This window comes from Daucus carota, chromosome 3, assembly GCF_001625215.2.
Source record: "Daucus carota subsp. sativus chromosome 3, DH1 v3.0, whole genome shotgun sequence".
Taxonomy (NCBI): domain Eukaryota; kingdom Viridiplantae; phylum Streptophyta; class Magnoliopsida; order Apiales; family Apiaceae; genus Daucus; species Daucus carota.
In genome coordinates, this window is record NC_030383.2 from 50,633,983 (window position 1) to 50,658,679 (window position 24,697).

At 32.8% G+C, this 24,697-nt stretch overlaps 2 protein-coding genes across 2 annotated transcripts; one reads left to right on the forward strand and one right to left on the reverse strand.

Moving 5' to 3' along the window:
• The first annotated feature begins 9,936 nt into the window (after window positions 1-9,936).
• On the forward strand, window positions 9,937-16,416 carry LOC135151566 (uncharacterized). The gene is made up of 4 exons (XM_064090106.1): window positions 9,937-9,979; window positions 15,431-15,498; window positions 15,667-15,793; window positions 16,151-16,416. Exons 1-4 carry the CDS (start codon window positions 9,937-9,939, stop codon window positions 16,414-16,416), a joined length of 504 nt encoding a protein of 167 aa, XP_063946176.1.
• A 5,637-nt stretch (window positions 16,417-22,053) lies between these two features.
• On the reverse strand, window positions 22,054-24,097 carry LOC108211562 (cytochrome P450 78A7). The gene is made up of 2 exons (XM_017383195.2): window positions 23,004-24,097; window positions 22,054-22,913 (listed from the first exon to the last, which is right to left on the reverse strand). Exons 1-2 carry the CDS (start codon window positions 24,006-24,008, stop codon window positions 22,311-22,313), a joined length of 1,608 nt encoding a protein of 535 aa, XP_017238684.1. The 5' UTR covers window positions 24,009-24,097; the 3' UTR covers window positions 22,054-22,310.
• Between the last annotated feature and the right edge of the window lie 600 nt (window positions 24,098-24,697).

A 24,697-nucleotide genomic window follows, 5' to 3' on the forward strand; every position in this document is an offset into this window, starting at 1 on the left:
ATATATTTTCGATTTCTAGCTTTGTAACAACATCCTTATACTTGTTGTTTTCATTTTTCAAGAAATCGTTTTGTTCACATAAAGATGAGACTTCCTCCTCGTGTTTAAGATTTAATTCACTAATCCGAGAGAGGGTATGTTGATTTACACTATTGTTTCTTTCATTCATTTCAACCAACAAATCAATCAAATCACTTTTACTCATATCTAGCAAGTTTAACGAAGATTCATTAAAAAGATGCATATTATGTAAAAGTTTAGTACGAGAGCTTACCTCATCATTTGAAGTGGAGATGTCCGATGACGAAGAATCATCCTCGAGAGCCATTAAGCATAAGTTAACCACTTCTTCCGTAGCTTCCGAAGTTTCTTCATCTTCACTTAAATCCCAACCATTCTCGGCCACGAGAATTCGTCCCTTTGAGAGCTTAGGACATTCCCGTTTAAAGTGACCGGGTTGCTTACACTCAAAACACACATTAGGTGTTTCCTCCGGATTTTGTTCTTTTGGCTTAGGAGGAGTGTAAGTACCATTGTTATTGGCATTATTATAACCATTGGGACTTTGATTGATTTTGCCCTTGTTATAGCCCGTGGTAGGATAATTACTCTTATTGTTAGGAGTATAATTTTGAGAGTAATTTGGCCTTCCATTAGAGTTAAAAACTCTTTGTTGATTATTCGATTTAAGGAAGCCTTTTCCATACCTTTGAGCTTTACTTTGAAGTACACGACGGAGTTGTCTCGTTAAAAGAGCTATCTCACTTTCGTCGAGATTTTGGAGTTCTTCGTTCAACTCTTCGTCGTTTTCATCTTCATCGATTAAGATGGACTTCAAAGCCATATTTTTCTTTTTGTCTTCCACTTTAGGAATGACCTTATCCGGAACATTATCTTCTTCGTAAGCACGAAGGTTCCCGAATAAGTTATCGATGTGGTAATCATTGAGATTGTGCATCTCTTTGATCGTAGTAACTTTAACTTTCCAACTCGGAGGCAAAGATTTAAGAACCCGACGATTCTTTTCGTTTTGAGTATAGTTCTTTCCGAGTTGAGTTAATTCATCGATTATACGCGTAAATCTTGTTTCCATATCGATGATATTTTCTCCATCTTGGAGTTTAAAGTTCTCGTATTCTTGGATCAAAGTATCCATTCGAGAATCTTTTATGTCGGTAGTTCCTTCATAGGTAACTACTAACTTGTTCCACATTTCTTGTGCGGACTTGCAATTGTTTACTCGTTTATACTCTTTTTCTGCAAGTGCACTTGTGAGAACCATTTCCGCTTTAGCGGCGATATTCATTCTATCTTCTTCATCGTGAGTATATTCACTTACTTTCTTTTCGATGATAATATCGTCGACAATTTTAGTCGGAAGTATTGTACCATCTTCTATGGCCATCCAAACTTTGACACCTTGACTTCTAGCATAAATGCGAAATCTAGTTTTCCATGTGGCAAAGTTTGTGCCATCAAACAAAGGAGGTCTAGAATTTGAGAGACCTTCACTACAACCGATAGCATTAATAAAGGCCATATCGGATCTACTTTACAGAGTGCTTTTATAACCGTAGCACTTAAAAAAGTAACTGCTCTGATACCAACTGTTAGGTCCCGATAGATGGTTTAATTAAGCTAGAAGGGGGGGTTGAATAGCTTAATCACCAATTAAAAATATTTATGTCGTTTTAAAAAGTTTTCACCCCTTCTTTAGAACTTGTATCGAGAGTATTGGCAGTTACGTGCGGAAGTGTAAGAAAAGAAAAGGAAAATATCACACGAGCGATTTTATCCTGGTTCGCGGTGGCTAACTCAACCCTTGGAGTCCACTCACCCCTAGTCCAGTCCCCGAGCTCCTCCCCGGACTCGAGATTTTCTCTACTATAAAGAACTCCTTTACAGTAGGCGGAGAAGCCTTTACAAATATATATCTTGGAGCGCAACTCTTCGTTACCTCCTCACTATAAATGTAAATAACAAGACTTGTCTCGGAACGTAACTATCCTTGTTACTTCCTCAAAGTCGTTGCACCTCCAGTGGTCTTTGTACTTCTAAACCTTTCGCCGGTCTTGGATCTTAGGTATTAGGTCTTGGGTCTTTCCTCTTCTTCACGGTGCGATGACTATCAACTCCCCGTCAATACGTCAAAGACTTGGGTCTTAGAACGAAGATCACCTCACTTCACTTCACCTCACTGCAAAAGTTAGAACACAATATCCACAAGCAAATATATCCTTGTTTTATAAAAGTTTTGGTTCCGCAAGTTTTAGTCCAATTATAACCACGTTGAAATTAGTCGATTATAACGTTTTAGTATGGTGGTTAAGTCGTTGGTTCAATTTTAACAAATTATATCGCGCGGAGAAATATAAGTTGTTGATTTTAATAAGATCGAGTGATGAGTGAGTTTTGAAAAGACGGAGTCGAATTCGAGCAAGATATATCGCACACACTCTCACGAACGCAATCGAACCAAGTAGCTTGTTCGGATAACACCCCGCGATAGCGAAAAGGCCCAAACGGGGTTTACCACCGAAACAAGTAAAATCACTCACGTCACACACGTTCGGAAAATAAACACGTAATACCACGTATCTTATCTTAATGATATCCCCACCGAGCACAGGGCTGAAAAATGGGTTTCTCACTAAAACAAGAAGGGTATGGGAGTGATGGGAATGGGAGCACAAATATGAGTTAGTGAGCAAATAAAGTTAGTGCACAAATTCCCGATAATAACGAGTGGCCAACTCGAGTATTTTGAAATCAAGAGAGCTTAAGATGAAGAGAAATTTGTTTAAAAAAGCCCTTTGAAAATGGTCGATTAAGACTCGGATAATTGAAGCTAAAAGAAACCACTTACACGATTATTCCACGAAAGTTCGCCGGAGAAATTCGTCGGAGGTTCGATACGACTTTAAGCACACGAACGAATTTGGGCAGCCCTTCGGGAGGTTGAAAAGAGTGGTTTATGAAAATGCTAAGATGAGCGGAGCTTGGTTGGGTGGAACGAAGCTTCGGGGTTTAAAACCTTGTATATATCGGAATATATGGAGAATCGAAGGTTTTAAAGATGAAGTAGAAGAAGTAGGCACTTGAATAAACTTTGGGAGAGTGTTTGTTCTTCAAAATCTCAGCATATGTTTGGCTATTAGCTTAGGAAAAATGAATGGGTGGAGGGGTGTATTTATAGGCAAGAATGGGTGGGGTAAATGTAAGAAAAGTAGAAGTAAAAATGCAAATGGTAATTTAACCAAACCTTGGCCACCACTCCACTTTGTCCCCTTGTCCCCCACACCTAAAAAGGTGTTCTTGACCAGCATCTTGGACTAAAAATTCAGGGCATTTAATGCACTAGAAGACAGACACGCTTTACGAGATACCGATAAAAACCGTTACATTAAAAACGCGATATTTCGAACGTGCGAAATAAATTATGGAAAAAATATGATAATTCTTAGAATATTAGAAAATGGCATTCTGGAAATTTTGGTAATTTTTGGTCAACCCTAGCTTGGTCAAACGTTCAGCTAGTGATCGGGTTGGCAGACAGAAAACGCTCCGAAATGAAAGTTCTCGGAAAATTACGAAAATTTAACCATGCACTAAGAATAATATTTAATTGGTTAATCTCAAGTTTCAAGTCATTTAGGCAAGTGGAAGTATTTTATTTGGATTTAAAACGATAAATCAGGTTTTCGGGTTTCGAATAAAATACGATAATTCTTTTGAAATTATCAGAGAGGGATTATGGCCAAACTTAAAACTTGACTAAATACTTAAAATATATTCCCATAAAGATAAAATACTTTTGAGAGACGGGAATAATCTTAAGGTATTTAAACCGATTTTCTAAGATAAAAGCCGTTTTATGAAAAACCGAAACACTTCGTCTTTTGGAAAACAGAGAAGGATACTTGACGAAGGTTTTGATACCAAAATACTTAGAAAAATATTGTTCATGATGAATCATGAATTTGATACGTTGAAAGAGCTTTCTAAGTATTACGAATATTTTTCTCCGAAAAATACTGAATTTAAGAGACCGGGAGAAAATATTCCAGAAGAGGTATAAAACTGATATTAATATTTTAAAGACAAATATTAATATGGAGAAAATAAATCCTTCCTTGGATAAAATAAATCTTGAGGAATGAAGGATTTAGTAATTTTTGAAAGATTTAAACTAATTTATTCCGAGAGATAATAAATGTTTAAATATGGAATAAATTACTTTAAATATAAATTTTGTAAATAATGTAACATGAGTACTCTAGAGAATACCAAATATTGATAGTCCTTTTTCGAGCATCATGTATTTTTAATGTTGCAGTAGCAAGAAAGAGGTAATCGTAATCTCACGAAACGCCTCTGCGCCACTATTGCGTAATCAGAAAATTTTCTTTAAAAATAAATGAATTTTGATACGAAGGAAAATTTAGAGATTAAAATTACTTGCCAAAAATAACTTTCCACTTTTAATTAATCAAATAAATTAATGACCTATTTGGGAGGATTACTAGGTGAATTTAATTTTAATGTTTGTCACAAATACCGAAACAAATATATAAATAATTATATATCGAAGATATCCTTTCAGACATTCCCACATAACATCTCCATACTTGATCCTTTTGATTCCAGACTTGATGATGACCTTAAACTCACCGCAAATATACAAGTTCTAAATTCGCACAGCCATTTATAAGCTAAAATCACAAACTCCAAAAAAAAAATCAATTCAATCAACCAATAAGAGCACATCCAAGCCCCCAATTAGAAATTCGGGCACATACTCATAACAGGCACATCAACATTTCAAGAAATTGAAGGTGCAATTTAATAAATAATCATAAAAACAAATGATTAAGGGAAAGAGATAATTACAGCTTTCTCATAACGATCTCCCTCGGCAGCAGTGCAGATCTCGCCTGTACACATCAAACGATGCTCGTTCTTCCAATAGATATCTAAAATCCATCCCAAGGAGTTAATACAAATCCATGACAAGAGAGCGAGAGGGGAAGACAGAGGGGGGGTACCTAGAAGCTGGAAGCCAGCAAAAGGAACGACAAACATAGCAGGCTGAGGAACGACGGTGGATTAGTGTCGGCCGATTTCTAGGGTTCTTGAGCTCTCCTCTGTGTCGGGACATTTTTGTTTAAAATGAGTGTGTTAGAGTGTGTGAATGATTTGTATGTTTTAAATTATTATTTATTATTTATGTAGTTATGTTTTATGTTTTATGTTTTATATTTGTAATGTGTTGGATAATTTTATGTTAGTTTATGTATTTGTGAGTAGTTTTAATTAGTTTTATATTTTAGTTGAATAATTATAATTTTTAATATTTATTTTTAGAATATAAAGTTATAATATATATGATTTGAGTATTTTAATGATTTTTAATATGTTAGAGTTATATATATATATATATATATATATATATATATATATATATATATATATATATATATATATATATATATATATATGATTTCTTTTGATTATATATATATTTATATGGATGTGTTTGTAGTTGAATGATTTTATTTTAAAGTTTTATCTTATGAATATTGGAGGGAGATGAAATTGTTTAAGGGAGGGAAGTGAAAATTTTATAAGTGAAGGAAATCTTTGATAAGGGGAAATGAGGGTGGAAATGGTGGAAACTTTTTTTAAACACGTACCTTACACATCAGTTGCATAAATAACTATTGTCTAAAGTGCTTTAACACATCAGTTTAAGTGAAAATGATGTTGAAAGTATCTTTAACATCAGAGAAATTTCTAACTAATGTCTGAAGTGTGATGTCTATTCTACTTTTTCTAGTAGTGAATGTAAGCTAAGGCAAGACAATCTAAACCAAGGCAAGAAATTGTAAAGGGAAGGTAAGACAATGTAAGATAAGGCAAGACAACCTAAACCAAGACAAGACAATGTAAAGGGAAGGTAAGACAATGTTAAGGGAAGGTAAGACAATCCCTTGGATTGTCTTCCCGTGTGTTGGAAGGGTGATTACATGGTAAGACAGTCCTTTGGATTGTCTTACCTTGTTTTTGCAAGACAATCCTTCTTGTAATCCAACAAGACAATCCCTTTATTTTTTTAATTAATTAACCAATTAATATTCACTTAATTATATTAAATGCATAAATTCATAAATTAAATTAATTCGAGATAGAATTAATTTAATAAATAAATTACACATCCTATATAATTATTTTGAGAAGTGAAATAAATAATTGGATAATCAATTATCTCTTTTGTTTTTCCGGTAGAGTCTTCAGTCTTCTTTAAACAATTAAGACCTTCGACTTGAATGAACGACCGCCTTCTTTTGACGTAGAATATTTAACCTGATAAGATGATACACAAATGTACTGTCTAGTTCATCTGTAACTAGCTGAATCAAATATTCCTTGTCATTTAAACAATTAAGCTGTGGCTTGTTCGTCGATTCTTCGTCTTCTTCTTCCTCATTTGTAGACACAATAATGGAATCTTCTGAATAAATAAAATATTGAAACTTTATACCTTTTGATCTTCTGGACGTGCTACAAAAGATTATTTGTACACTGAGGCTTGATCATATTAATGAACTTCTTCCAGTGGTTTGCAGCGGCATCCTGAAATTCTTCTGACATAAAATCTTCAATAAATCATTTGACGTTCTTCGTACGGATTCCGGTTAACAATACTTGCTATTTACTTGCTTTCTTATCAGAGTTAAGTTAATACCTCTTAAATACAAATAGGCTTAACATGTGCCTTTCAATCTCCCCCTATTTGTTTGTTAACATAACATGCAGATTATCGAGAGGATAACTCAACTAACTGATAAGACAAAGGATTAAACATCGAAAGATAAATAGCAAAAGTTTCCAGTATTTAATAAAACATTCACCAGATTCAAACATAAACAATAGATTACAAAAGGGGTGTTCATTTAGAACATATATTACAATACCCTACATAATCTAAGGATCAACTTCTCCTTCTTCAGTATCAGAATTGTGAAGAACAGGAGTTGAAGGTTCATCCCTGGTTGGCTGTTCTGCAGTAGTGGCTTCACCACGTTTCTTCCTTTCATTAGCCATAGCCAGTTGGTGCATTACTTCCAGATCCACTGGGTCCTCCTTAAAGTCAGCAGGCTGAGTGTTCGTGACTTGCTTCATCTTCCTTGTGTATTTAGAAATACCATTCCGAAGACAATAGTCAGAAATTACATTATCAGCATCAGACTTTTCTTTAGAAGCGAATCCCTTGGTTCTTAGTAGAGTAGATGCAAGGACCAGTTGGTTCACAGGATATTTGGGGAAGGCTTCATCATTTAGATACACAGTGTTTAAAATGTCTTCATTGATGAACTTCAGACAATAAGGATTCTTGACAATCTGAGGACTATTGAATTCAGCATGTTCCATCAGCTTGTCTCATAGGAGTTCATTCAAATTAGAGATTCTCTTGACTTTGTTACGAAGCACCCAGAGCTCAGTTACAGTGAATGACTTTTGAAATTCAACTGAGAGTCTGAATGTTCCGTTTCCCCTTGTGTAGATGATAAGCTCCCATTCACCCAGCAGGTTCCTAACATCCACAGTAATGTACCACAGTTCTAGAGAAAGGGCATGCATAAAGATCATAAATTAATGACATGAATTTCCTATCATCGAAGGAATCCCTTTGAGGTCCATTGAATATTCTTCTTTCAATGTCCCAACTCTTACCAACTTTGTGCTTGATATCAAGATTCTTCTGCACACAGGCAGCATCATAGATTTTCTGCTTTTCTCTCTTGGTTTCTTCTTCAGTGATGAGCTTGTCCTCCAGAAGCTTCTGAAAGTCCCTGAGCTTTCTCTTCAGTCTGGAACAGATAAGCTTCATCAAATACTCCATCTTCATGATTCTGGCAGTAAGTGGCATCAAACACATCATCATCATCCATTTCCTTAGGATAAGATTCGTGATGCCCCATATGGGATGATGTATGGACTGGGGAGTGGTCCTTTTGATTTTCTTATATGAGCAAATGATTCACACATGAAAAAGTAAGGTTGCGCCAAAGATCGCGTCCTATGCTTAAATCTTGGAAAAGATCAAAAGAGCCCACATTACAAGTAAGGTTGCGCCCTCTGCTTATACAGTGTTTGGAAGAAAATAAATATTGCAAGTAAGGCAGCGCCATCGGCCGCGCCCTCTGCTTACAAAAAGATAAAAAAGGGGTCATGTTATAATAAGGTGGCGCCATTCCGTAAGTCGCGCCTTATATTTACTATTCCCAGGTACCATGGACACACTAAGGCTGCAAAACAGCCACAAACCTTCGTGTCGCGAAGGCGCGCCCTTCTTTTGTTGAGGTTCATTGGCGCGAATGTTATGGTTAAATGTGTCCTTTGGAAGGAATAGGCGAAGCTGCGCCACTGTCAACGACAGATAGGCCGCACCCCCTGTTTTCTTTTATCAACATAAGGATTGCTGATTACTTATGAGCGCATCATAAAGACGCGCCAGCCTCATGCTTGGCCAATTTGCTAAATGTCCAAAAACACTGACATTATACGTTTGCTAGCCTGTGCACAGCCCGCGCCTTGAAATATCAAGGAATAATGCACGGCTTAAGTCGCGCCCCTATGTGTGGACGCGCCCTCAGAAAAATGTGTGCGGCACAATATGAAAATTCCCTTGATATCTTTAATATCAAGAAAATTTGGGAAGTACTTGTTATGGCAATTTTGGTTATAAGTGGAGACAAGGGCGCGCCCTTCTCGGGGCATTCCCGGGGGGCGCGACCTTATGTTTCGGAGACAGGTGTAACGTATGTGGAGGACTAAGAAGACAAGGCAGCAAGGATCAAGGGCGCGCCCTCAAGGGCTGCGCCCACAATTTGATAATGTGTGTGAGGATAAGTGAGTCTCGATGACGACGCTTCCGTGGGATACGAAGACCTACCCTTCTGAGGGACATGAAGACTAGTGCCGGGCACATCTGGTAGTTCCCGGGTTACATCCGAGCATGATCTATAATGCTCAATCCTGCTATCTGCCGAGTTAACCCTCGTGTGGGGGCTTGAGGTGATCATGGTTCTTGAAGGCCCCTAGGGGTAACAAGAAGGCCGATCATATGTCTGAATCCTGTATTCTGATGACTTAGCCCTCATTGGGGGATTGAGATGATCGTGTAACTTGGCTCCCTAATGGTCTTACCTCTTAGTGAGAACCTTCACTATGGGGTAAGGACGCGTCCCTACACCTCAAGGAATTGGTCACGGCTCTACTAGACGTCTCCTCCATGCTACGAAACATAGCAATTTGTGTTATCTCTTGTAGTGGAGATAATGTCGTATCCGTGATGTACTTGGACTAGAAGTCTGAGGTAGTCAGCCTCAAGGCTTAATTCTAACCGGAATAGAACTCTAAGTGATAAGTCACCGGCTTAAGGTTGGTCTTATCCTCAAGAGGCCTAAACCTGATCAAATTAGGAGTCTTGGTTCAATAAAACTACGTATGGCTTGATCCCCTATAAATATAGGGGTACGTAGGCACATTAGGGGATTATGAGTTGAGAGACAACTCAAAATCCTAATCTCAGCTACCCCTTAAAACACACAACCACCACACTCAGGTAGCTAAAACCACCGTCATAGATCTTGATTCCGACTATAAACCTCATCTTTGTTGATTATCAAATTCCTCGGTCAACATAAAGTTTCAAATAAAATTATAAATTAACTATATCGGCGTATTATTGGTTTACATCAATAATTGGTTATAGCCGAACTATCAAATTCTGACGGCTTGGAAAATTAATTGGAAAATTAATTGTTTCGTGTACAAGATATTTTCAAATTCTGACTGTTTTTAAACACAGACTAGTCTCGGAAATAGTAATCGAAATCGATTTAATCGGTCTGCTGATATTTTGTTGGAGTGATGGACGGAAGAGGTCTAACTGGTGAGGGTGACTTGTTGTCAAGTAAATAATCATAATTGACATGGGCCAAGCAGGTAGAAATTCAATTTCACGTGTTTTTGTTTTGTTAGAAGACTCATTCACTTCTCTCTCTGTTGGTTCTTGAGCCCTTCAGCATGCATTCATATCTCTTCTGCTATCACCACAAGTACGTAACTGCTGCTGACTAAAACATCCACAACCATTTATCTGCTCTACCACCTGCTGACTAAATAAATTACTGTAATAATCTACCAGGTGCACTTTTCTTTTTAAAAGATGACTAATTAGAAACGGTGTAACGTGTAAGTTATTCTCAAAAGAATTAAAACTTGATGTTAGTTGATCAGCAGATATACTACATATGTAATTATTTAAAAAATACTTCATTCATCCCATTTTAAATATCTTGTTTGACTTTTGAATGGTCAAATTAACCAAATTTTGACTAAAATTTACACATATAATATAAATTTTAAAAAAAAACATATGTCCTTATAAAGTACATACAATATACTATAAAATGTAATTTTTAGTTTTTTAAAATAATAACAAATTTGTTCTTTATGCTTGGTCAAAAATTAGTCAAATTGACGGTTGAAAGTCAACAACAAGACACTTAAAATGGGATTGAGGTAGTAATACTTTGACCTTCAAAAGAAAAACAAAGGAGAATAAACTCGAAAAATAATCTCATTAAAAATTTAAATTAAATTCTAATTCTAAGTTAATTAACAATAATAATATTGAACATATTTATTAATAAATATGAATTAAAATAATATGATTGTATGTAAAATTAATCATGCAAAATGTATTTATAAATACATACATACATACATATATACATATATATATATATATTAAAAATAAAAGTTTAAATATCAAATTTTTTTCAGGATTTTTTTAAAAATAGATATATATAATGTAAATATATTTTATAGAAGTTTTAAAACTCATGTCAAAAAATAACTTAAAAAACCTGATGTTACTGAACAAATATAAAAATATATTTTATAAAAACATTAATTACATGCGTGCAAATGGACTTATATAATCTACGGGAAGCAGAGGCCAGATAGTAAAGTATTACTAGTAAACTTTAAACCATAATTTTATAGTATTTCAAATAAAGTTTGCCTACCACAGTTGTACACTTGTACTTGCATAGTCCCTACAGTAGATATCAACTTTATTTTCCTGTTTTGCGGGGAATGCCCACAAAATATTGGGTTATATATCAAATTAACCACCTATTCTGTCAAAATATCTCATTTTACCCACCCATCTCATCGAGGACTCGTTTAAGCCATTAGAAATCAAATATATATCATTTTACCCACATCACTATTCACATCTTTTTACTTGATCATTTATCAAAAATCAACTGTTTATTTTTTTATTACAAAACCACTTCGAGTACCTTCATAATTGTCTCTAGTATTTATCAAAATAATTTGAAAATTAATAAAGTAACATAGTTAGGGTGATCACATAAATATCTATGTATAACTATTTTTTTTTAAAATAATAACTATGTTGCTTTATTAATTCTCAAATTATTTTGATAAATACTAGAGATAATCATGAAGGTACTCGAAGTGGTTTTGTAGTAAAAAAATAAACAGTTAATTTTTTATAAATGATTAAGTAAAAAGGTATAAATAGTAATGTAAGGAAAATGATATATATTTTGTTTATAGTGGTTTAAACGAGTCCCCAATGAAATGGGTGGGTATAATGAGATATTTTGACGTAATGAGTGATTGGTTTGATATAAAACCCACAAAATATTATGATGACGAAAAAAACATGTAAATACACGAATCGTACGGCCAGCATTGGAGATGAGCTGGCAAGCATCTGGTCTGTGACAGTAAAGTTAAAGTAGTAAACAGATATTTATGCAATTCCAAGTACTACAATTCATCTCAGATATACGTTGAAGACAACACATAAATTTAAAAACCTTTCTAGCTAAGGGTTGTACTGTTTTCATTGGGAACATAACCCAAACCAGGCTAAAAAAGCTTGTGATAGTTACGTTTCTCGTTGCATTTGATCTTTGTTGGTTCTGGTTTCAGCCAGACCAGCCTAGTTGAATTCTAACAATCTGGTTGCACATAAAATATCTCGTACATGCACAGTTAAACTGTTACTACTATTATTCATAATTTCCGAACAACCAAACGTGTCCCAGACTCCCAGTGATGCAGGCTACTGTTCTACTAATATACTCTCTCCGTCCACTTGAGTTATATACATTGGGGGACGAGGACGCGGCACAGACTTTAATGCTCCTATTTTTAAGATTTTTCATTTCTGAACAAAAGTTTGAATGTTATATATTTTTATTCAGAAAAAAAAATTGAAAAATACGTTATATAATTATGTTTTATAAGAGTATTGAAGTGCGTGTGAGCAGTAAAAAAAAAACGTATAGAATTAAAAGGGACAAATGGAGTATACCGTTACTGGGATGTCCAAAATCCATAACTAATTGCCGAAACAATTAAAAAAGAAATTAATGTTATGTATGGTTGGGATGAAGGACCGCCGCATAATAGCAGGTCGAATAAATTACGTAAAAAATGTGTTAAACTCATATTTAAATAATGTGTAAAAAAATGCACTCTAACACTTAGTTGTTATCTAAAACACTAGCACATCTTCAAATTTACTAGTCATTACCTATTTTTAGATAACGACTAGATATTACCTATTTAATATTTTTGAATAAAAAATTCATCTCTAACCTTCTTTCTTTGTCTTTTCCCTACTTTTCCTCTTTCTCTATCTCAAATTTATTATTAAAATAATAATAGGGAACCAAATATAAGGAATGCTATTGTCTAACCTAAAAGTAGATTACCTAAATCACTAAAACTCATAAAAATTCATTATTTTTTTATATTATTAATAGGTAATGAGATAAGTAACCGGTTGGACCTGCTCTAAGGTCTCCAGTTTTAAGAGGCCCATTTTATACTAGTATGTGTATATATATATACTAGCCTTTAACCCGTGCGAAGCACGGACGGGTATATATTTCGTAATTTATTATTATAATTTAAATTTTAACATCATTTTATTAGTATTTTAGTATTAATGGATTGAATTTTAATTAAATTATATTATTCAACTGATTATATATATATATAAATAAATATATATATATATATATATATATATATATATATATATATATATATATATATATATATATATATATATATATATATATATATATATATATATATATATATATATATATATATATATATATATATATATATATATATATATATATATATATATATATATATATATATATATATATATATATATATATAGGGGCTTACTCCACTAGAAACTAAATTAGCCTAGAAACTAGAAACTAGTATCTGACCAATTTTTTATCACTTATTTTAACTGCAAATATCACTCGTTTGTACATCACAAATTACTATTTCCTATACAAGAAATCTCATAAATATAGATATATAAATATACATATATACAACATATATCATCATCATCTTCACTCATAACACATTGATGAACTTCCGGGCATCATTATAAACCCATTCCACTGCTACCGCGGTCACCTATACCCACAATTGACTTACCACCGCTTGTCACCATAACTTGCCATTACTAGTGATTATTTACCACCACCACACACCTCATCTCATCATTTTTTTACCATCATAGACCTCCTACGACTATAAATGATCATCAATAATCGATAACCACTAGTAAACATAAGTAAACTTTCTCAATTATCAACAATAAAAATCGCTAATTTAACTGCATAAAATAGTGATAAATAGCGTATAAACGAGTGATATTTGTAGTTATAAACAGTGATCGTGGGAGTGGTTTCTAGTTTCTAGAATAACATTAGTTTCTATTTGATCACTTGCCTATATATATATATATATATATATATATATATATATATATATATATATATATATATATATATATATATATATATATATATATATATATATATATATATATATATATTAGTACATTTAATCCGAATTTAGTACACGTAGATTTAAAAATAAAAAAAATTAGAAAATTCAAATTTTTTCCAAACATAGCCTATCGCGTAATACGTTTGAAAGATTCAGTAATCTAATCAATCGAATTTCAAACGTAATTTTGTAATTTTGATTTTTTTGACAACAATAACTTTTAAGATTGAAGTTAGAAAGAGTTGTGTAATCGTTCGTGTTTATATTGAAATAGAACATGTTAAAGTTAAAAAGAGTTATCTGAAGGTTTTTGTTAAAAAAAGATATTCAAAATTGTAGATTTATAATTTTATTTATAACTTCATATAATTTTTTTAATGAAATATTATATGATAATGTATTGTTATGAGTGTTTTTAGTATTTGAAACTGTTTAACAATATAATACTAATAAACTCCACATTTATAGACTTGTAGTACAAAAAGGAGAGTACCAAACCGAAAAATATAACTAAAACCTTGGACTACAAATTATACCACGGGCGGGTATATATTTCGTAATTTATTATTTATAATTTAAATTTTAATATCATTTTATTAGTATTTTAGTATCAATGGATTGAATTTTAATTAAATTATATTATTCAACTGATTATATATATATATATATATATATATATATATTAGTACATTTAATCCGAATTTAGTACATGTAGATTTAAAAATAAAAAAATCAGAAAATTCATATTTTTTCCAAACATAGCCGATCGCGTAATAGGTTTGAAAGATTCAGTAATCTAATCAATCGAATTTCAAATGTAATTTTGTAATCTTGATTTTTTTGACAACAATAACTTTTAAGATTGGAGTTAGAAAGAGTTGTGTAATCGTTCGTGTTTATATTGAAATAGAACATGTTAAAGTTAAAAAGAGTTATCTGAAGGTTTTTGTTAAAAAAAGATATTCAAAATTGTAGATTTATAATTTTATTTATAACTTCAAATAATTTTTTTAATGAAATATTATATGATAATGTATTGTTATGAGTGTTTTTAGTATTTGAAACTGTTTAACAATATAATACTAATAAACTCCATATTTTTAGACTTGTAGTACCAAACCAAAAAATATAACTAAAACCTTGGACTACAAATTATACTCATGTTGGCTTATTATAGTATAGTATATATATATATATATATATATATATATATATATATATATATATATATATATATATATATATATATATATATATATATATATATATATATATATAGGCTCATGATCAAATAGAAACCACTCTTTGAATAAAAACTAGAAACCAATACAAGTTAGTGATATTCTCAGTACAATTTAGTGATATTCCCTTTAGAATTTAGAGATCTGTGTCGCAAGACTTAGTGAAAACTTGCAGAAACCGCCCAGAATCTCCATATATGTTCCAAAAACTGCTCAAATCTCCAGATCTGTTCACGTTTTCGATTCAGATGGTGGTGACGGTGGTGGAGATGGCGGAGGTGAAGGTGGAGATGGAGGAAGGATGATTGCAGCGAAGGTGTGGGCGGCTTGAAGTAGGGGGTTGGAGCGTTGCCGGAATAGTGGTGGCTCCGCTGCGTTTTGAAGTTGAGCCGAGGTGGAGAAAGAAGTATGAACGGGGCTGAAGGAGGTTGAAGCAGCGACCAAGATTGGGTTGGTGAAGATGGAGTGGAGATTGTGTTGTTAGAGAAATAATGGAGGTGGAGGTGGAGATGGAGGGGGCGGGCAGCATAGAGGTGGTGGTGGTTATGGAGGAGGTGACGACGGAGGTAGTGGCAGTGGTGGATGTGGAGGTGGGGTTGGTGAAGATGGAGGTGTGTTGGTGGAGATGGGGTTGTTTAAGAATTTAGTGGTATTTGCTTTAGGATTTAGTGATATTTCAGCTTGGTTTTTAGTTTCTAGAATAAGGAGGTTCCTATTGGAATATGACTATATATATATATATATATATATATATATATAGGGGGGGAGGTTCAAAAGAGACGGAGTCTTAGCGAGAGACAAGAGAGACGTGATTTCTATTCGTTGGATCAGTCTTGATCATGTGATCAAATTCTTTATACGTATCTTTGAGTGTATCAAATTTAGATTTATTACAAAACTTTCCTTCATTACTCTCCTTGTTTGATTCTCACCTCCAAATTATCTTTTTCCTTTTCTGTTCGTTACAGTTGTCCATGTAATATCGTCTGTTTGTTTACTCTCAACGGGAAGCTCTTTTGATGGAGACCAACAACAGGAATATGGATTGAAAGTTTTGATGTTGATGTACAAGAGCTTGGTAGAGACTGGATCATGGGATCATGTAATTTTGGAAGCTTTGAGGGACAATATAGCTACCAGATACAACGCAGAAGCAAAATCGAAACTACTGGAAAAGGTTGAAGAAGCTCCCACCATGGATGAATCACAGTTTGTTCTTACTCTTGACCTCTAACAATCTTTATGCACAATTTGCTTTAGGGAACACTATAAGGAACCCTCAAATGTTCTAGTTTTTTGATGTTTTTCTTCACGAATGAGAACAGTGGGGAAGAGTCGCCTAAGATCCTAATATCAACGTCGATTGATTCTACAATGTTTTATGCTTGTATGCGTGTTCTTACTTTGTTGTTGTGAAATATCTTATTCATCTTATACAACTTACACGGTCCCCTGGTTAAAACCTCCCCTGGTATATTGAAGACAGATGTTGGTGGCTACAGCAATAACAATATCAATTTGTCTTCTACTGGTTGTGTTATGAGGAGAAGATCGGTCATTGTTTTGTGGTTATTATGGTATAGATTCTTCTGAAGATCAAGTGTATATTGATCTATTGGCTATATATTACGGGTTCAAAATGCCTGATGAAGAAGAAGCTAGGTATATAGAAGTGGAATCTGATACAGTGCTGGATTTAATCTTGTTAATTCTCCGATTGCGAATTCTTATATATGTATTGTTCTAATAAGTGTTCTTATAGAACCAGAAAATTTAAGAATAACATGTTTAATCTAAACCACAAAATTTCAAAAACTATATTGTTTTAAATTCATGACTTTGATTGCTATCATACTATCTCAAATCATATGTGATAGTTTTGGAAATTTAATCTCTAAAAGATTCATTATGATATTCCTCCAAATAGCTTTCCATTTATTTTATTTTGTAGAATTTAAATATATTCTTCATTAGGAGACGTTAATAAAAACTGAAAAATCCACGAACACCTATGATATTAAATAATAGAAAACACTTTAAAGAACACCTATAAGATGAAAGAATCAAAAACACTTTAAAGAATCATAAATTATAAAAAAAAATCATTTGACATAAACAATATATTTATAACTAGAAAATATTATTAAAAATTATTTTGAGAATTTATAGAAGTCATATATTAAATTATCCTCCAAATTACATCATCATATTTTAAAGTTTTTGATTTCGTAATGTATTTTATTTTTTAAATGAGATTCTTAAAGTGTTTTATTCATATTTTATATCTCTTTCATAATAATATTTTCTTGGAAAAGTCGTTGAAATATAGAATTTTCTAAAAATTGTATGTCAAAGTTTTAAAGTTCCTTCAATATAAATTTTAGTAAGTGTTACATGAGTATTATCAAAAATATAATAGTTATTTCACTAGTATCATATTTCGACTATATTATTATTGAATATATTTATTCTATATTAAGTTCAATTATATTTTTTCTGATAAAATTAAAATTCTAATAGAATATACAATACAATACAATTATATTTACTTTTACATTCAATTTAAATTTTTTTTTAGAATATATTTTATTGATACATTAGTTTAGATTAGCTAATTGATGCATTAAACTTAGTGGTATTAGGAGATGGTATTGGAAGATTCATTAAGGTGTTAGGCTTTTTTGTTTAATTTAAGTTGAATTCCTACTTTGAATAATTTTCAAATACATAATAAAATAATTAATGTCCCTTTACTATCCATTACAAGTATATATTATTTTTTTAAAAAAATTTAAAATATTGACATTATTAATTTTTAAAAATTAAATATTTCAATAGATATCAAATTGATTTCTCATTAATTTATTATTATTTTAAAATGTGAGAAACTTTATGTTGACTTTTGTTAAGGTGAATAGAGATTTGAAAAAGTTTGTATTAAAGATTTAACCGTTTAATTTAACGTGTTAATAAAATGTGATAATAATAATTATATTGTAATATTATAAATAAATTTTATTTAAAATTATAATAATATCAATAAAGTTCCAAGGTCTTAGACAATTATATATTTTAAGGTGTTCCTTAAACAATTATATATTTTTACAAGATTGTATAACGTGTTCGTGAAAAGTGATAAAAATAATTATATATTTTAAAATTAAGATTAAAAAAATTAAAATTAAAATAATATTAACAAGGTCTACTTTTAATATCTGCAAAATCTCTTGTATTTATTACTATTATGAGTTGAACGAGAAATCCTCATTCTTTCTTAATCGTTGTAGTATATTTTCCTACTAATTTATATCTTTTTAATATTAAATTACTAACTCATTTTTACTCGATTCTTTCCGGTGTTCCTTAGACACAAGATAATAATTCAACAATCAAAAATATTTTGTTTTATTAAAAGTTAGATAATAAGGTATAAATAGTTTAAATTATTTAAATAAGAATTATATTAATCCATGAGTTCTTCAGCAATGTAACATATATTATCGAATAATTTATATTTTTAAATTTTTTCCTTTTGATTTCATAGATATTCTTTAAGATGTTACTTACGAATACGATAAAAATTGTACCTTTTTGTTTTATTTAATTTAGATGATTAATCCAAAAAACAAAAAAATTAATTCATTAAGTGTCCTACTAATTCAAAATTTTCATATATTAATTCAATATATTCTTTCTTGGAATTCTTTAAGGTGTTACGTAGCCATACAATAAAAATATATGGTTGTGTTTTTATGAAATTTACTAATAGAGATTTATTATTTGATTAATATGAAGATTCATTAAGGTGTTCTCAAAAAATACTATGGTTATAATGAGAGATCTAACAACATTTTTTTTCTCGGAATATTTAGGTTTGTGCATAATATATGAATTGTTCTAATATAAAATTTAATAAAATTTTTGTGAGTAAATATTGTGAATTTTCAATTTTATACAATTTTTATATTTGTTTATATTTCACTTATCTTATCATTGATCGATTTTAGTGTTCCGGTGTAAGATTTAATATTTATATATTGTAGTATAAGATTAAATATTTTATTATTTCAGAATAAAAAATCTATTCATCTGTTGTTTCTTTATTTGTTAGAAATATAACATTAGCTTTGGAAGTAATCTTGAAAGAATGGAAAGGATCTCATCCGTAGGAAGCAAATCGTACTACATAAACATAAATAAGGAAACTAGTAAAAAAAAATTTAAATTTCAAAATCACTAAATACAATGCATATATCATGGGATTGTAAACGTATGCATTAATATACACCTTGAATGTTCATATGGTAAAACTTTAATACAATTAAAACTTTAATACAAATCTCTTAATAATATTAGAATCTCTATAAGAACACTATATAACTTTAATACAAATCTCTTAATAATATTAGAATCTCTATAAGAACACTAGGGAGAAATAAACAAGCCTAACACACACACTCACTTTCCAGATATAGTCCTCCTTCTTAATTCTTTGGATGTCCGTTTCTTGCTCTTTAGATCTGGTCGTCCTGATCGACATCATACAAAATATTTTGTTCACGTACGGAGTAGATGAACCCTCTATCAATACGTTGCTCATAAGCACCATAAAGTTCATCTTGAACTGATTATCACCAGTATTGTTAGAAATAATAAACTTGCAAAGGTCGGCAGGCGTGACTTGATAACATTGTTTTGCTCGCTTGAAAATTTCCGCCCAACTTTTTTTCAGATGGCTATTTTCAACAAATCCAACATCTACTCCCCCAAGAGGAAAACCCATAATTTCATGTACATCCTCCTCCACTATCTCAAATGTTTTTTCATTAATCTTTAAATACTGTAGGATTTGGTTCAAAAGATGATAGCAAAAATTCAGAAAGCTTCACGGGGTACTCGTTCAGTTCGAAACCCATTATGGAACCAAACCCGGTAGAAGAAATCCATGATTTTTTATCATCAGACAGTGACGACAAAACATCAACAAACATACAAGGTTTAATTCTAACAATCGGCTTCTCTTGCCTGAACAAAAAACATCAACAACAAAGAAGAATCATTGTTCTTTATACTGTTCTTTAAACAAAATTGTCTACAAATGTGATTAAGAGAAATCAAGAAAACAACGAACTTTGAGAAAACAATGTTAGGATCAATCGACGCTGACCTTACTAAATTCTGCAACTCTTCTCCACGGTTCTCATCCCTGAACAAGAACATTAAAAAACCATGAACAATTAAGGTTCCTTGCAGTGTTCTGTACGAAAATCGTATATAAACTGTCATTCAATGAGATCAAAAGCAAGAACAAACCCTGCGTCACCCATGTTAGCTTCAATCGATGTTGACATTTAGAACCCTCTGCAACTTTCCTCATTAGTTACAGACTTGATTCTGCGTTGTATCTCGTATATATTAAGCCCTACAAAGCTTCCAAATTTAGGGAATCCCATGATTGAAGCGCGTAATCAAAAGAATATACACCTTACCTTGAAAAAACGTATGTGGATCGTATACATGTAATTTGTATCAGCGTATAAAATTATTTTTTGACTAGCGTGCCCCTGTAGTTGTTCAAAGAGTACAGATATGATCAACGGCTAATATTATACATATATATATATATATATATATATATATATATCAAGTGGAGTTAAATTCTATGGAGTACATAATAACATTGGAGTATTGGAGTACAAAATCATAATTTTTTAGTTTAATCATAAATAATATCTCTGATTATCCAAATTTATATATAACTTATCATTTATAAGTAGTATTAAACATAATAATCAAATAATCATTAATATCTTTCAACTTTAAAGAGCATTAAGATTATTGTTCTGCTTAAAAGTTATATTGCAGAACATAATGTCTTACGATTTATCAAAGTAATTGTTCTATCTTTTGATTACAATGTTTATGTTGTAGAACATAATCTGCAGGTTGTCGGATGTTTACAAATATTCTTGAACAAAAAAATTAAGATCTAAATAACTAGATTATATTGTATCAATCTTGTACTCCAATACTCCAATATTTTTTGTACTTCATAGAACTTGTCTCTGTATAAGTATACATATGAAAAAAAAATTTAGTAGTTTCATAGTATTAATAAAATATTTCAAAAATAATATAAGAATTAATATCTAAATTTAGTATAAAAATTGAAAAATTCTGTGTAATCAACTTTTTCCAAAAAATAATTAAAATCCTAATATTAGTATTCTTAATCATGTTTTACTTTTTGTGCTAACTTAATAAATACTTGACTTGAATCTATAACCTAATAAATATGTAAATGATTTTTTTTATGTGGATGTAAGTATGTAACCTCATTCTTGTGAATATAAATTTATGTTGTCAAAAATTAAAAGAAACATTAGAGATTTTATAGTTATTTAGTTTTCCCTTCAGTTTATTTAATATTGAAATTTAGATTTAATAACACAATTACTTTCATTATTAGAACTTATCAAAATATTTAATCAAATTATCACCAAAATTTAATATTTTTTATATTTATACATCTTATTTATTAATTCCAAAAATATTTAATATTTTACATCAAAGATCTTGTTTAGCAGCCATTTATAAATCATTTATAAAGTATAATTCAACTTAAATTAGTTGATGAAGCTCAAGATTAAATTTTCATTTTTGTTGATACTTGGATAATATGGTGTTTCTGCTAGAATAATGATTTATGATAATGGCAAGTGAAGTTCAACCATCGGTAAATCAAATTATCTTGTTAATACTTGGATAGTATAGTATGATTTATACCTAACGTTTGACAAGCTGCTTTGGTAGAGTTGTATAATTGTTAATCTGCGAACAAATAGAAGGGCTTCTGACATTAACCAATCAATGAAGGAGTAAAGCAGAACATAAGAAAATATTGATCCATCGTCAATCTCAACAAGAAAAAGAAAAAGAAGAAAACACTCCCTTCTTACAGTCCAGCGATACTATAAACCTATGATTTCATAAGTCTCATGTCAAAAACTTAACACTTATACACCATATATATTAGTAGTATATATATTAGCATTTGCTCAGAAACACAAAATTGAGCCAAACCGCACACAAACGAAACGTTACAATAGAAATACTAGTCATAATTGATCAGACATCTCTGGGAATAGTCACGGCAGCCAGGGGACACTTCATTTCACAAGACAACTTCAAGACTTCACTCAGGTCAACCGGGTTCGCCATGTCCTGGACCCACTTGAAGTTGTGCACCAACTGAGCCACCCACTGGCTCACAGTCACCAGTCCCAGGCTCTTCCCAGGACACACCCTCCTTCCAGCCCCGAACGGTGCGAGCCTCAGATCGCCACCTCGGACGTCCACGTCAGCTCCTTGAGCCAAGAACCTCTCTGGGTTGAACTCAAGTGGGTCAGACCAGACACGGTAGTCGTGTGTGATGGCCCACATGTTCACCATGGCTGTTGTGTTGGCAGGGATCACCATTCCGTTGCTGAGCTGGACGTCTGCCGTGGAAAGCCTGGCCCACGACAGAAGTGGACCGGGCGGGTGGACTCGGAGCGACTCCTTCACCACGGCTTGCAGGTAGGGTAGCTTCGCCACGTCAGCATCACTCAAACTAGCCGCTTCGCTCAGCTCCTTGTAAAGCTTCTCTTGAACATCCTGGTGAAGCACCAACTCGGCCATCACCCACTCAGTTAACAAAGCAGTTGTGTCTGTTCCTCTGAATATCATCTCCTGCATATAGAAAATAAATCTCAATAAATTAAATTAATAATCAACCATATATTTTAACACGAAGAAGAAATACTAATAATATCTGCCTACCCAGAGCACGGCAACCATGTCATCTTCGTTAAGCTTCTCATCGCCTTCAAGTGACAGCAGAACATGAACAAAGTCAGCATGATCATCGACACCGCTCGTCGAATCAGCATCTCTATGTTGCTGAATAATCCCCCGGACTAAACTTCGGACACGAGGCACCAGATCTTCACAGCGAGCGACGATACGAAAGGGATCATAAAAGAAGCTCAACCACGGCAAATAATCACACCAATTGAACGCACCGAGCAGCTCAAACCCTTCCGCAACCATTTCTTTGAGCTCCTTGGCTTGCTCGCAGTCGTCTAAATCATAACGCTTTCCGAAAACACTTCCCATGATATTGTTCAGAGCCGCGGCTTGCAAGTGTTTTCGCAGCGTCACCAGGCCGTGGTTTCGTTGTTGAGTGGCTATGTTTTTCACCATGGCTGCGCAGTCTGTTCGGCGTCCCGGCTCGTGAGCCGATATTCGGCGCGGCGAAAACAGATGAGAGGAAGCTATGCGGCGCAGCTGACGCCAGTAAGCGCCGTTAGGAGCGAAGCCGATGGCTCGCTCAAACATCAGGCTCTTCGCTGATTGCTTGATCGGACGGTCAGCAAAGTGAGGTGACGTCAGGATTTGATGAGCGATATGAGGATCCGATGATACAACGACAGGAGTGGAGCCGAGGCTGAAAGCCATCAGCTGAGTGGCGGCGGCTTGGGGGGAAAAGCTCCAAGCTATGGAAGCCAGAGAGCGGTGAGCTAAGCCGCGGCTTAGAGTGAACAAGCTTCCGAAAACAGGGAGGCCTCGCGGGCCGGGGATGGGGATTGGGCCTGCTTTGTTACGGCCGTTTTTCCAGGCCAGGCCACCGGATGAGAAGGCCCAGGTGAGAAGAGTGAGAGAGAGGAGAGTGAAGAAGATAAAGAGTAGGATGGAGATGTCAAGGAGGTTTTTGGATCCCAGTAAAGCTGGTAGAGTGAAAATCCACCAGTTTGTGTCTTTTGAAATAAGCATATTCAGTTCCATTTCTACTAGGGTTGGAGTGTGGTGTGTGAAGAAGAAGAAGAAGAGAGTGAGAGTGATTGTGTTGAAAGATGGAAGAGTTGTGTTTGTGGTACAATATGAGAGGGGTGGTGGGCAAGGTTTATATAGGGGTAATATACAGCACCACGTACGGTTTTTTTTATGATTAGGGCTTGGACAGTTTTTCCACCGTAAAATCGTGAAACCAAGTGCATGTTTGGTTGTCTTTAAAAAAATGGTGGTGTTTGGCTACGGCTTTTAAGCCGACTTCTGGGCTTATAAGTTAGAAGCACTTATTTCGTACTGTTTGTGTAATAAGTCAAGAAGCACTTATAAAAAGCTAGGAATGCTAGCTTTTGTTTCAGGACTTCTGCTTATTTGCCAAACACTTTAATCACTTATAAGTCTTGTCTGGCTTCTAACTTCTACTCCACTTATTTATTTTAAGCAAGAAGCACTTATTTTAAGTTCAGCCAAACGGCCCCAATGGTCTATCTACCTTTTTTTTTAACGTGTTTATATAAAAAAATAAGAAATATTTATAAAAAATTGAAAATGATAACTTTTGTTTCATAAATTCCCGTTCTTTCCAAACAGTTTAACCATATATAAGTCTTAATCCACTTCTCACTTCTAATTAATTTTTTTACATTAAGTCAGAAGCATTTTATAAAATTTATCACAAATCGTGC

What these genes read in the sequence shown, in the direction of transcription:
- LOC135151566 (XM_064090106.1), top strand. Translation starts at nt 9,937, where the DNA reads ATGGACGGAAGAGGTCTAACTGGTGAGGGTGACTTGTTGTCAA. An exon ending in GAAGGATGATTGCAGCGAAG is followed by an intron (nt 15,499 to 15,666) that starts GTGTGGGCGGCT and finishes TTGTGTTGTTAG; the next exon opens with AGAAATAATGGAGGTGGAGG. An exon ending in TGGGGTTGGTGAAGATGGAG is followed by an intron (nt 15,794 to 16,150) that starts GTGTGTTGGTGG and finishes TGTTCGTTACAG; the next exon opens with TTGTCCATGTAATATCGTCT.
- LOC108211562 (XM_017383195.2), bottom strand. Translation starts at nt 24,008, where the DNA reads ATGGAACTGAATATGCTTATTTCAAAAGACACAAACTGGTGGATTTTC. An exon ending in ACATGGTTGCCGTGCTCTGG is followed by an intron (nt 22,914 to 23,003) that starts GTAGGCAGATAT and finishes TTCTATATGCAG; the next exon opens with GAGATGATATTCAGAGGAAC.